The sequence below is a fragment of the Coregonus lavaretus genome (assembly GCF_964263955.1).
Source record: "Coregonus lavaretus genome assembly, chromosome: 17".
Lineage (NCBI taxonomy): Eukaryota > Metazoa > Chordata > Actinopteri > Salmoniformes > Salmonidae > Coregonus > Coregonus lavaretus.
Window position 1 is genome coordinate 10204827 of NC_140004.1, and position 13347 is coordinate 10218173.

Here is a 13347-nt window from a genome sequence, read left to right on the forward strand (position 1 = left end):
TCTTCATTGGTGTGGTTTTACAATGATTTTGATCAAATCACCCTCTAAGCAGACTTTTTTTTCTCTCATCTGAAGTAGTGGCTTAGGTATGGCAACACAAGTTGCTCTGTCATTGGGGATAAAGAAAAGCAGTGAGGATTCAGGCTTTTCAGTGGAAGAGGAGGTGGGGGCTTTTTGGTGCCAGAAGTGGGATCGACAAGTAGAGCCACTGCAAAAAATAGTTTTTGTATTTTGATTCTGTTGGTGATGCCTCGATGCAGCTCTACCTGTGGTTCCACTCTGTGGTGCAGGGGATGTTTTCATTAAAGCAGGGCAGTGATGGGCTTGCTGTTGCCTGGCGTGCCCATGTACTGGGAGGAGAGTGCGTCCAGGGAGGCGTAGGAGGTGTACAGGCCCGTCACCTGCAGGTCTGAGAAGGGCATGCTGCCCCCGCTGTAGACAGGAGGGAGGCTGCCCGTCATGGTGCCAAGGTCACAGTCAGACAAACGCAGGGGAGAGTTACTGAAGGTGCCCAACGCCTCCAGATTAAAGCTGTCGTCTTTCATCTCCTCCCACAGGTTACCTGAGGAAGGAGGTAATCGTGTCACGTCACTGGTCATCACTGCTTCTGAGAGCCAAGAAAATGGCCAACTGCCATGCAAAGTAACATTGGTTTGCAGATTGTTAAAGGCCCGATGCAGCCGTTTTAATCTTAATCAAATCATTTCTGGGTAAAATTTGTTTTCAGTCAAAAATAAACAAAAATAGCTTCTTGGCAGAGGTTTGCAACTCTTATTGTTCTATTAACCAATTTACTGCCAAAACTCCATCCCGCCAAAACTCCATCCCACCAAAACAGGCTGACATTTTAGGTGGTCTTTTCAAACAGCTCTTACTCTAAAAGGGCATTTTATCATAATTTTAAAAATTTCACAGTATTATTCCAACCTCACAGTGTGTAAATGTATATAAAACACAGGAAATAACATTTTTGACTGTACAGTTTTAAGACAGTATATAATGTTGTTGTGACTAGTACTATAGCTACCCACCTTGTAGAGCGAAGTCCATGATGCTGGGGTCCAGCATGTCCACCTCTGCGTTGACCTCACCATGGAGACTGTAGAAGTCGTGCGGCTGCTTGCCGGGATGCTGGGTGGCGAGGGGGCTGTGGGAGAGGTCAGGAACGGTGTGGAGGGGGGGCGTTTGGGCAGGGGCGGGGGACACTGGGGCCAGCCTGGCCTGGGCCTGGAGCTGGGCATGAAGCTGGTGTTGCTGGTGCATGGGCAGGCACTGCAGGGACAGGGTGACCATGGGCTGGGGCTGCATCTGTCCTGGGACAGGCAGGGATAGGCCGGATGGACAGCTGGACAGACGGGTCATCCCGGGATCCATGGGCTTCCGTCTACAGCTCTCTGGCCGGTCCGTGATCAACCTGTCCAACTCATCTGACAGGGAAAGAGGGAGCAGGCCATTTCAGCAACTGATGATGGACTGATGACTCCATTTAAAACAAAAAAACGGAATGCAGATTCTTTCTCTGTGGTGCTGCTTATCGCAAGGGCCGGATTAATGCAGGGAATTACCGGGGCCCAAGAGGCAGCAATTTTTTAATTTTTAATTTTCTATAAATAAAGTTAATATATACAGTATAGATTATATTTACAATATATATATTATATACACTACCGTTCAAAAGTTTTGGGTCACTTAGAAATGTCCTTGTTTAAGAAAGAAAAGGAATTTCTTTGTCCATTAAAATAACATCAAATTGATCAGAATTACAGTGTAGACATTGTTAATGTTGTAAATGGCTATTGTAGCTGGAAACGGCTGATTTTTAATGGAATATCTACATAGGCGTACAGAGGCCCATTATCAACAACCATCAGTCCTGTTCCAATGGCATATTATTTGTATCCCTCGTTTACTCAAGTGTTTCCTTTATTTTGGCAGTTACTGGTTGCCTACTGTCGGGAAGGCCACAATTTGGCCAGAATGCGTGCCAAATATACAGCTTGTTGCGTTGTGCCCATAGACATATAATCCATAGAAGGGTTTTGGAACCTCTTACCCTGGCAATTTCACTATTAAACTCATGGGTACACTAGCAATGGCTTCCAGTTCTGACTTGAATGGGAACTGCCATCTATGGATTATATTTATATGGTTGGTTGCTGCTGTCTGTTTGCCTTCTGCTGATTTCGCGGGAAAAACATACAGTTTGGAAAGCAAATGTCTACTGCTGAAAAGAGAAGACTAATCTGTCTGTAGAACCAATTGAAGCATTTTCTCAACTTTTTGCCAACAGCAGCACTGTTTTTCAAAGTAGCTCATCTTGAGATAGGATATTGCCAAGAGAAGCGCGTCGGCCTTCATCATGAGTAGTAGCCTACAGCTTCATCTTCATCATTAGGTGAGTCAGTGTGCCACTGAACATTTTACTTAGTAGCCTACTGTAGCCTGTAATATAAATATATACAGTACCAGTCAAAAGTTTGGACACACCTACTCATTCAAAAGTTTTTCTTTATTTTTACTATTTCCTACATTTTATAATAATAGTGAAGACATCAAAACTATGAAATAACACATATGGAATCATGTAGTAACCAAAAAAGTGTTAAACAAATTCTTCAAAGTAGCCACCCTTTGCCTTGATGACAGCTTTGCACACTCTTGGCATTCTCTCAACCAGCTTCACCTGGAATGCTTTTCCAACAGTCTTGAAGGAGTTCCCACATATGCTGAGCACTTGTTGGCTGCTTTTCCTTCACTCTGCAGTCCAACTCAATCCAAACCATCTCATTTGGGTTGAGGTCGGGTGATTGTGGAGGCCAGGTCATCTGATGCGGAACTTCATCCCTCTCCTTGGTCAAATAGCCCTTACACAGCCTGGAGGTTTGTTTTGGGTCATTGTCCTGTTGAAAAACAAATGATAGGCCCACTAAGCGCAAACCAGATGGGATGGCGTATCGCTGCAGAATGCTGTGGTAGCCATGCTGGTTAAGTGTGCCTTGAATTCTAAATAAATCACAGACAGTGTCACCAGCAAAACACCATCACACCTCCTCCTCCATGCTTCACGGTGGGAACCACACATGCGGAGATCATCTGTTCACCTACTCTGCGTCTCACAAAGACACTGCGGTTGGAACCAAAAATCTCACATTTGTACAAATTTCCACCGGTCTAATGTCCATTGCTCGTGTTTCTTGGCCCAAGCAGGTCTCTTCTTATTATTGGTGTCCTTTAGTAGTGGTTTCTTTGCAGCAATTCGACCATGAAGGCCTGATTCACACAGTCCCCTCTGAACAGTTGATGTTGAGATGTGTCTGTGACTTGAACTCTGTGAAGCATTTATTTGGGCTGCAATTTTTGAGGCTGGTAACTCTAATGAACTTATCATCTGCAGCAGAGGTAACTCTGGGTCTTCCATCCCTGTGGCGGTCATGAGAGCCAGTTTCATTATAGCACTTGATGGTTTTTGCGACTGCATTTGAAGAAACTTTAAAAGTTCTTGACATTTTCCGTATTGACAGACCTTCATGTCTTAAAGTAATGATGGACTGTCGTTTCTCTTTGCTTATTTGAGCTGCCATAATATGGACTTGGTCTTTTACCAAATAGGTAAAATAAGTACCCTGTCACAACACACCTAATTGGCTCAAACACATTAAGAAGGAAAGAAATTCCACAAATTAACTTTAAAACAAGGCACACCTGTTAATTGAAATGCATTCCAGGTGACTACCTCATGAAGCTGGTTGAGAGAATGCCAAGAGTGTGCAAAGCTGTCATCCAGCAAAGGGTGGCTACTTTGAAGTATCTCAAATATAAAATATATTTTGATTTGTTTAACACTTTTTGGTTACTACATGATTCCATATGTGTTAGTTCATAGTTTTGATGTCTTCACTATTATTCTACAATGTAGAAAATAACAAAAATAAAGAAAACCCCTTGAATGAGTAAGTGTGTCCAAACTTTTGACTGGTACTGTATATATATTTATATTCCAGGCTACAGTAGGCTACTAAGTAAAACGTAAGTATAAATAAACGCAACATGCAACAATTTCAATGATTTTACTGAGTTACAGTTCATATAAGGAAATCAGTCTATTGAAATAAATTAATTAGGCCCTAATCTATGGATTTCACATGATTGGGCAGGTGCGCAGTCATAGGTGGGCCTGGGAGGGCAAAAGCCCACCCACTGTGGAGCCAGGCCAATCAGAATCGGTTTTGCCCACAAAAAGGGCTTTATTACAGGTACAAATACTCCTCAGTTTCATCAGCTGTCCGGGTGGCTGGTCTCAGACGATCCCACAGGTGAAGAAGCCGGATGTGGAGGTCCTGGGCTGGCGTGGTTACATGTGGTCTGCGGTTGTGAGGCCGGTTGGTCGTACTGCCAAATTCTCTAAAATGACGTTGGAGGCGGCTTATGGTAGAGAAATTAACATTCAATTCTCTGGCAACAGCTCTGGTGGATATTCCTGCAGTCAGCATGCCAATTCCACACCCTTATCTGTGGCATTTAGTTTTGTGACAAAACTGCACATTTTAGAGCGCCCTTTTATTGTCCCCAGCACAGGGTGCACCTGTGTAATGATCATGCCGTTTAATCAGCTTCTTGATATGCCACACCTGTCAGGTGGATGGATTATATTGGCAAAGGATAAATGCTCACTAACAGGGATGTAAACTAATTTGTGCACAAAATTGGAGAGAAATAAGCTTTTTGTGCGTATGGAACATTTCTGGGATATTTTATTTCAGCTCATGAAACATGGGACCAACACTTGACATGTTGCGTTTATATATTTGTTCATTATATATAGCCTCCTAATATTGTACAATCTGTGTGTCGCTTCTTTGGCCTGGCCTATTGTTTGTTTGAATTCAAGACCAGCTTGATCTCAGTTTGTCAGAGTAGCCACTCATTTCGGTCTTTTGTGTGGTATTAAAAAAGATTCAGCTAATGTATTCTATCATGTAAATGACGTAGAATTGCATGAAATGCATTTTTTAAAAGGCTAACAAATGATCCCCATGTGTGGAAATTCTAAAAACGCCTCACTGTAGCCTATGCCACATTGCAAATGTTAATATGGCTTTATTATAAGGGGGCTTTTTCTTCAACTGTAAATTTACCACGCATTGAATTGCATCTTGGTGCACGGATTAGTTTACAGGGGTTATAAAAAAAAAAGCCCCGGGGCCTATGATTTCTTAATCCGGCCCTGCTTATGAGATATATAACTGAATGGGCATAATCAAATGAATTGGTGGTGGGTGTTCTTCATTGATGGGCTGTGTTCATTAGAGCACACAAAGGAAAACGTTTTAAAACATTTTGCAATGGAAAACGAAAATGAGCGTTTCTTAAGTCCAGGTTGTCCCTCCCGGTTTCCGTCCCTTTTCTTCCATTTTGTGCTTAATGAACAGGACCCAGGTTAAGTGTGAATGGGCCTCAGTCAGTCCTGTGGTCTCACCTGGGTTGGCCATGCTGCGGCGGATGGCTGGGAGGTCCTTGCGCTTCCACTTCTGCATCTCCTCCTCCATCTTGTCGATCTTGACCGGGTTCAGGGCCCAGAGGCAGCCCTTACGAGAGGACCCACTCATCTTGTTCTCCACCTTCTCAAAGCACTTGTTTAGTGACAGGTTGTGTCGGACTGAGTTCTTCCATCCGTCTGGTGCTGTCTTCAGGGGGGAAAAAACCCAGGAAGCGGAAGGAGACATTTAAACGACTCACTTAACACAATGCTTACCTAAAATCTCTGCTACCCCAATCCCTATTGAATATTAGGCCAGTTTCCCAGGCCCAGATTAAGAGTAGTCCTGGACTAAAAAGCATGCTCAATGGAGATTCTTTATTGAGCATGCTTTTTAGTCCATGGCTAGGCTTAATCTGGGTCTGGGAAACCAGCCCTTAGAGCAGGGGTGTCAAAGTCATTCCATGGAGGGCCTAGTGTCTGCAGTTTTTAGTTTTTTCCTTTCAATTAAGCCTTAGACAACCAGGTGTGGGGAGTTCCTTACTAATTAGTGACCTTAAGGGAGGAGTGAAAACCCGCAGACACTCGGGCCTCCGTGGAATGAGTTTGACATGTGCCTTAGAGGATCCGGGCGGCAGGTAGCTTAGTGGGTAAGAGCGTTGTGCCAGTAACCGAAAGGTCGCTGGTTCTAATCCCCGAGCCAACTAGGTGAAAAATCTGTTGATGTGCCCTTGAGCAAGGCACTTAACCCGAATTGCTCCTGTAAGTCGCTCTGGATAAGAGCGTCTGCTAAATAAATGTACATGTAAATCCGATCGAGTCGTACCTTAAAGTAGGGAAAATGCTCCTTCATAAAGGTGTAGATCTCGCTGACTGGGAGACTGCCTGTCTTGCTGTTCTTCAGAGCCATAGAGATCAAACAGCTGAGGATGGATCAAAGTAGCGAGACAAGAAGTAAGTGCATTAGGCTATATATACTGTTGATAATTAGACCAGGTTCGTGTTCACTAGGCACCAAAGGGAAGAAAACAGACTGAAACAGGAAAGGACTACCTGAATTTGTCATTTTCCATTGTGCGCCCTAACGAACACGACCCAGGCAATACAATACTACTGTAATGACACTTGGCCCAGGGGGAAGCTCACCTGTAGGAGTAAATGGGCTTGGGGAAAGACTTGGGCTGCAGGTCCTGGTTTTGTGGAGCCAGGCACGGCTGTGTGAACAGGCTTTGGTTGTTGAACGAGACATTGCTATAGAGCCCAGCAGGAGTACACTGAGAGGGATAGAGAGCAAAGAAAAATGAGTGAACAATCTAGAAAATCTGTATTGTGTATTATTTTCTACTTATTTCAAAAACCTATTTATTGTTGTTTGAATGAATGGCATCTTAACATCAAACCCTTAATCAGAATTAGGCGGTAAACTGGTAGAGTAATCTCTAACGCGTTACATTAAGTTGCTCTTATACCCATGTAGTAACACTGTAATTACTCTAGTAACAATACTATATTAACAGGTTTACGTTGTAATCTAGTTATACGCTGGACAGCTCTTATAACTATTTTAGTAACACTAAATACTCTAACAATACTGTATATACACTGAGATTACAAAACATTAGTCACAGCTTCCTAATATTGAGTTGCACCTCCTTTTGCCCTCAGAACAGCCTCAATTCATGGACTCTACAAGGTGTCGAAAGCGTTCCACAGGGATGCTGGCCCATGTTGACTCCAATGCTTCCCACAGTTGTGTCAAGATATCTGGATAACCTTTGGACCATTCTTGATACACACAGGAAACGGTTGAGCGTGAAAAACCCAGCAGCATTGCAGTTCTTGACACACTCAAGCCGGTGTGCCTGGCACCTTCTACCATACCCCGTTCAAAGGCACTTCATCTTTTGTCTTGCCCATTCACCCTCTGAATGGCACACATACACAATCCATGTTTCAATTGTCTTAAGGCTTAACAATCCTTCTTTAACCTGTCTCCTCCCCTTCATCTACACTGGTTGAAGTGGATTTAACAAGTGACATCAATAAGGGATCATAGCTTTCACCTGGATTCACCTGGTCAGTCTATGTCATGGAAAGAACAGGTTTTCCTAATGCTTTGTACACTCAGTGTATGTAACGATTAATCTCTAATTCACAAACTGTATCCACAGCCCAGTTGCAGGGATGACGTAGTTACCTGCTGGCTAGTCTGGGTCAGAGTGAACACTTGTTGGGGTGTAGCTTGGTAGACAGAGGCAGGGCATTGGTACCCTGGGGAGGGCTGCCCATTCATGGAGAATGGAGACATCTGTGGAATTAGACCGAGGACACGTTTAATATATTAAGTATATCCTATACTTTACTGTCCTAGAGTATAAGCATTGATTAAAATATGTTTTTTTTGTTGATAAATAATTGGTTGGGAAGCAAAACATACACTTCCGCTTTGGGCGGTGATGACGTTAATTCCCAGGGGGCTGTGCTGCATGTTGCTCTGTTGGTGGATCATGGCTCCCTGTCCCCCTACCATGGTTATGTTGTTCAGCTGAGCTGTGAGGAAGGAAGCAGTACAACATCCAGGTCAGTCTCCAATCAATCTCCACACATCGGCCCTGTTACAATACTTTAGAAATGCATCCTTTCTTCCTCGTTTCCTTGAGGTAAGTGTAGATATATAGGTGATGGGATAAGTTTAAGCAAGACTACCACCCTATTACTTCACCAATCCAACCATTCAGATCTGTTATTGTACTTCAAGGAGGATGAATCTGTCAAGTATTCAAACAGGGCCCATGGCCCTATCAAGTATTAGCACAGGCCCGCGTCTATAACCCCTTATACATCAATGACTTCATTTGTCTTGCAAGTCTCATTAGCCAGGTTGGCAGTTATAGCTTGTTTCCAACTGTAATGGCTTTGGCCAATTTGTCCTCCTCAACATCAGGGCCCAGCAGTACTCCTGAACTATCCAATCAAAGTGTATGTGGGTGGATTTGAAATGGCACAGCCCCACCAACGTGGACTGTGTGTGTGTCTCACCTGTCTGCTGCTCCAGCAGGTTGCCCCCCTGCCCCTGGGAAGGCCCGTTGAAGTCTCCTCCGCCATCACTGCGACCATCAGCCATCTGCTGCAGCCGGGGAACGTCTACCGAGGTGAGCCACGACAAAGACTGCAGGTCCCCGGGGAGATCCTCCTCTCGGAGCTGGGAGGGGTCTGTGGTCAGAAGTCTGCAGAGGCGGGACACAAGCAACACAACCACTCAGATACACAGCCTAGACTACAACTGTAGGTCATATCCAGACCTGGGTTCAAATACTATTTGAAAGCATTGTTGCGACGGAACCAATACCAAAAGTCCCAAAAGTGCAAACTCCAAAACAAATGAGAAGGTAACATTTTATAAATAGTATTCGAACCCAGGTCTGGTTATATCTAGGGCAAATATACAAGACACGGACTGAACAGCGAGTTATTCTAAAGTAATACATCCAATATTGGAGGGGGAGAAATGAGAACAAATCATAATCCAGGAGTATCGTTTTATCTGGGATTTACCACAAGTAGATTATAGAGTGCTATTTAATTAGCTAATTACTGTAATAGTAACATTATGGATACAAAGCCAAGATTCTCAACATTATTAATCCCACTTCAAACTTGCTTGTGAACTTCCTCATCAACATTTTACATTTTAATGGTTACTTCCCCAGCTTTGGGAAATACTGTACAAAAAACCCCACTAGATTAACTACACAACCACAACCTAATGATTATTTAGTCTTGTCTAAAATGAATTTCCTTACCAGCGTACAATGATATTGGTTAAGATTTACTGCATAATTTCTTCTGAATCGGGGCATGGGCTGCCAATCAGCTTTTGCTCATTATTTCTTTAAAGACAGGAGGGCTCTGCGGGGAGAAAAGAGAGGAATCCTCTTGAATTCTCTCCAGTTGTCTCTGCACATACTTACTGTAGAAGAGTTCAGTAATTGGGGTCGCTATGACAACACTCACTATTCAGTTACTTTGTGGGTCTGGACACCGTAGGACCCCCTCCCCACCCCAACCCCAACTGCAAACAAAATCACCCCTAAGTCAGGTGACCACAATCTCCCTCTAACCATTGGCTGAATCATAAGTAAACAGCGCATGGGATCATTTGAAAACATGGGAGAGTGGCACATGTTGCTCTGTAACAGTTGGCCTTGTCTATTGAAAAGTGATCACCTATTGTCTCCCAAACGACAAATCTGCCCAGTGGCACGTGGCTCTATTGTTTCCCCCCAGACCCTCCCTTGATTGTCTCTGCCGTTTTTTTTTTACCAGTCCCTGCATTAATCTGTTGGAATGACAGCCCTCACACAAGAGAGACAAGTAGGATGCCATCTGCTTCCCTGTCCCTTTCCAGCCTCTCCCCTCTCTGTCCCCCCTCCCTCCCCCAGAAGGAGGGCAGTAGACAAGATTTCATCTTGAGCTTTGAAGTGTAAGCTTCCTCTACCCCACCAAAAAGACACATGCACATCCGCCACATACATTATCTCTCTCTCTCTCTCTCTCTCTCTCTCTCTCTCTCTCTCTTTCTCTCTCTCTCTGTCTCTCTCTCTCTCTCGTTCTCGCTCTCTCGCTCCCAAGAAAAACAACACAAAATACATATATAGTTAGAGCTAAATCCAAATTGGTAAAACACTTTTTAGAGAGCACTAGTTCCAATGGAAGCATTTGTCAAAAATATTATTATTTTGGCCTCAAAGGGAAAAACTGCAGTTGCTACATGAATTGTTTTACTTATAAATTAATGATATATACTAATTGATTCTTCAAGAATATAACTTAGAAAAATACCTCATGAGTTTAGTTCAGCTGTTGTACCCCATCAGAATCCAAAATATAAGCTCGTAAATGTAAACAAACACTGTAAAGCCTCAAATATTCTTACAAATATAATTCAGATATCTTGGCTGATCAGTCCTTGCATCAATTGCTCTGTCTGTCTATACATTTAAGAGTGGTTATTCATTTAAGAAGCTTTTTTATTGTTTCAACTCAATACAACTTCATATAATTTTTCCACTTACCTTGGCTGTAGTTGGATCCCCAATACAGTTTTTGGGATATGCATTTTGTTTATTTTACTTAGGTATTTGATAGTCATTGTGTTTTGTCAGTATTCCAATAGCCCACCCATTCATTCTGAAATATATCTAAAGCACCTTACAAGCACACCAATCCAACTCATATTACAAAAGTATCCCTTTCTCAAGGACATGTCTGATGTTTATTGCGGTTCAATCAACTTTTGAATGTTGTAATTGAGATGCATCAAATACAGACTTGACCTTCAGAAAGGATACATTAGGATTAGGATGCTTGTAAGGTGTTTTGGACCTATTTTCAAAATGGAAGAGGTACAAAAATCATGTTCTGTTGAGTTTTGAGTAGAACATGAAAATTCTCTTTAACAATTAGTGGGATTTGAACAAAATATTTCAACTCGATTGGAAACAGTCCTAGCCTATGACTCATACTTTATATGTTAAACGAATGAGAACTATGCAAGGCGGTCACATTCTTCATGCTTTTCTGAAAATCCCCCACACACACTTAACCCACAATAAAGTGCATGTTCAGCGAGGCATGTTGGAGTATGGTGTCCCCCATCTAGCACCAGCCCCCCCCCCCTTATCGTTCCCCCCCCCCTCCCACCTCCTCCTCCTAATTGGGAGCCACTTCTCCCCGGTAGTGACCCGGAGAGCCCCATCTCTCCCTCGGAGCCGGCGGGCCAAGCGGCTCAGTCTCTCCGTGTGCCGACAGCGGGAGTGTAAACAGAGCTGATGGTTTCTGACAGATCCATTCAGACTGAAAATCATTTATTCTACGGTTGTTGTTTTTTCTTTCCCCTTTTTCATACGCCCCCTCCCTTCACTGAAAGAGTTGTCCATCTACATTTGGATTAAACATATAGGGAGATTTTGGAAAACCTATCTTGGAATTATCCTTATACCTGAACATTTTGAATCATATTTTCAGTGTTAAGTGTAGCCAACTTAACAAAGATACAACATTTATCAAAACCTTATATCTGTGGTTAGGATTTAGTCTGATTAAAATCATTAAAAGGCTGTCTTTAAAGTAACTGAATGTTATAAATCCAGTCTTACCTGTAGTCTTGTGGAGAGGGATGATGACCTGCATTTTCAAGAATTCCTGACATGCTGGTCGTAATTCCACTTTCTATCATTTCCTGGGATATTTGATAATGCTGCAAAAAGGGAAAAGTGCAACTGCATAAGTCATCTAGGCTATAATACTTCCATTTAATTTAGGCCTAGGTCTATTTCTGTTTTCACAACTCAAACAACAATCTGAATTCCTTTGTTTCCTTGTTTTATCTACTCATTATATAGACTATTATACTTGCATTTAGATAAATAAAATATTAGCACATCAAACAGACTACTTATGGAGAAAAATAAGCATTTTCTATTATTCATAGATTATGACCAGTTAATAACAATAAGACCTACTGTTATAAGCTAATGACAATCATTTCACCTATTATGGCAAAAACATATTGAATATGAATATAATTGAATATTAAAATAGAAAACAACACTTGTGTGATCTTTTTGGTGTATAAAATAAGCAAAGTTAAAGGTGGATTCTCAGTTCACATTATGTAGGCTATGCTTTAACTTAATAGGCTATAAAATTGGGTTTTATGGTATGGAAAACAAAATGATGGCAATTTCTTGATTTTGCCAATGATGGCTTTTTATTTCATTTTAATTCACAAGACTATTTATTAACTTGACTGAAAAAAAAAATACTTGATATGCAATCCCAAAATATAGCAGCGTTTCCCACCCTTATTGACATATCAATTGGCCTGACTGAAAAGTCCTCTAATTTAAATAATCCCCTCTCACTCAAAGTTTTAGGCCTACAACTATTTGCTGACATTCATCCTTGTAATACCGAAAAAAATAGAGAAAATCTTACCTGTTTAGAATAATCTGCAGCAAATTTGAGCTGGTGATGAGCCCGTGTAGCTTCTGTATTTTCACTGTGCTGCACTTGTTTCCCAAATACCCTTTTTAAATTTCCCTCTCTGGAACTGTCCAGCAGACTGTCATGCGCAGTAGGCCTACCTCAACGGAGCCTCTTGTTGCTCAAGGAGCCTGCTGCCAATGTAACAACTTGTGACAGTCCGGTAGAAGACAGCAAGCACACCATCCGCACGGACTAAAACTTTTTGTATTTAGGCCTTTATGCTTCCTTTAATTATTGTGATTGTGCAGTTCCTGGATAAACTGTAGGCTATCCATGGACAATTACGAATTTGAGAAGTTATGGATTCAAAACAAATGTTGCGCTCTATAGCTGCAGCCACTTACACTTTATCCAATGTTGTTGACAATTGTCATAGTAACACGACAGATGATAGCCTATATGTGTGATACTTTTTGTTGGTCAGCTAAAATAAATTGTTTTGGTCATGATCGATGCGCAGGTGCACTTTAGATGCGTCGCTAGACTACAATAGGCTACAAAACCCTGCATCACTCTGCAAAGTCTTAATTAAAAATCAGCACTAGATAGTATGATTTTCAATTAAGACTTTGCAGAGTGATGCAGTGTTTTGTAGCCTATTGTAGTCTAGCGACGCATCTAAAGTGCACCTGCGCATCGATCATGACCAAAACAATGTAGAAAATAGTCAAAATAAAGAAAAACCCTTGAATGAATAGGTGTGTCCAAACTTTTGACTGGTACTGTGTACCAGTCAAAAGTTTGGACACACCTATTCATTCAAGGGTTTTTCTTTATTTTGACTATTTTCTACATTGTAGAATAATAGTGAAGACATCAAA

General features: G+C 42.1%; 1 protein-coding gene across 1 annotated transcript; it reads right to left on the bottom strand.

The window, feature by feature from the left end:
* Positions 1-302: 302 nt before the first annotated feature.
* On the bottom strand, positions 303-11714 carry LOC311144200 (forkhead box protein N4-like; the record flags this gene model as incomplete). Its single annotated transcript, XM_084180207.1, has 9 exons — positions 303-562; positions 1032-1427; positions 5477-5684; positions 6303-6399; positions 6623-6750; positions 7674-7784; positions 7914-8026; positions 8516-8703; positions 11635-11714. 9 exons carry the CDS (start codon positions 11712-11714, stop codon positions 303-305), a joined length of 1581 nt encoding a protein of 526 aa, XP_084036333.1.
* Positions 11715-13347: the final 1633 nt, after the last annotated feature.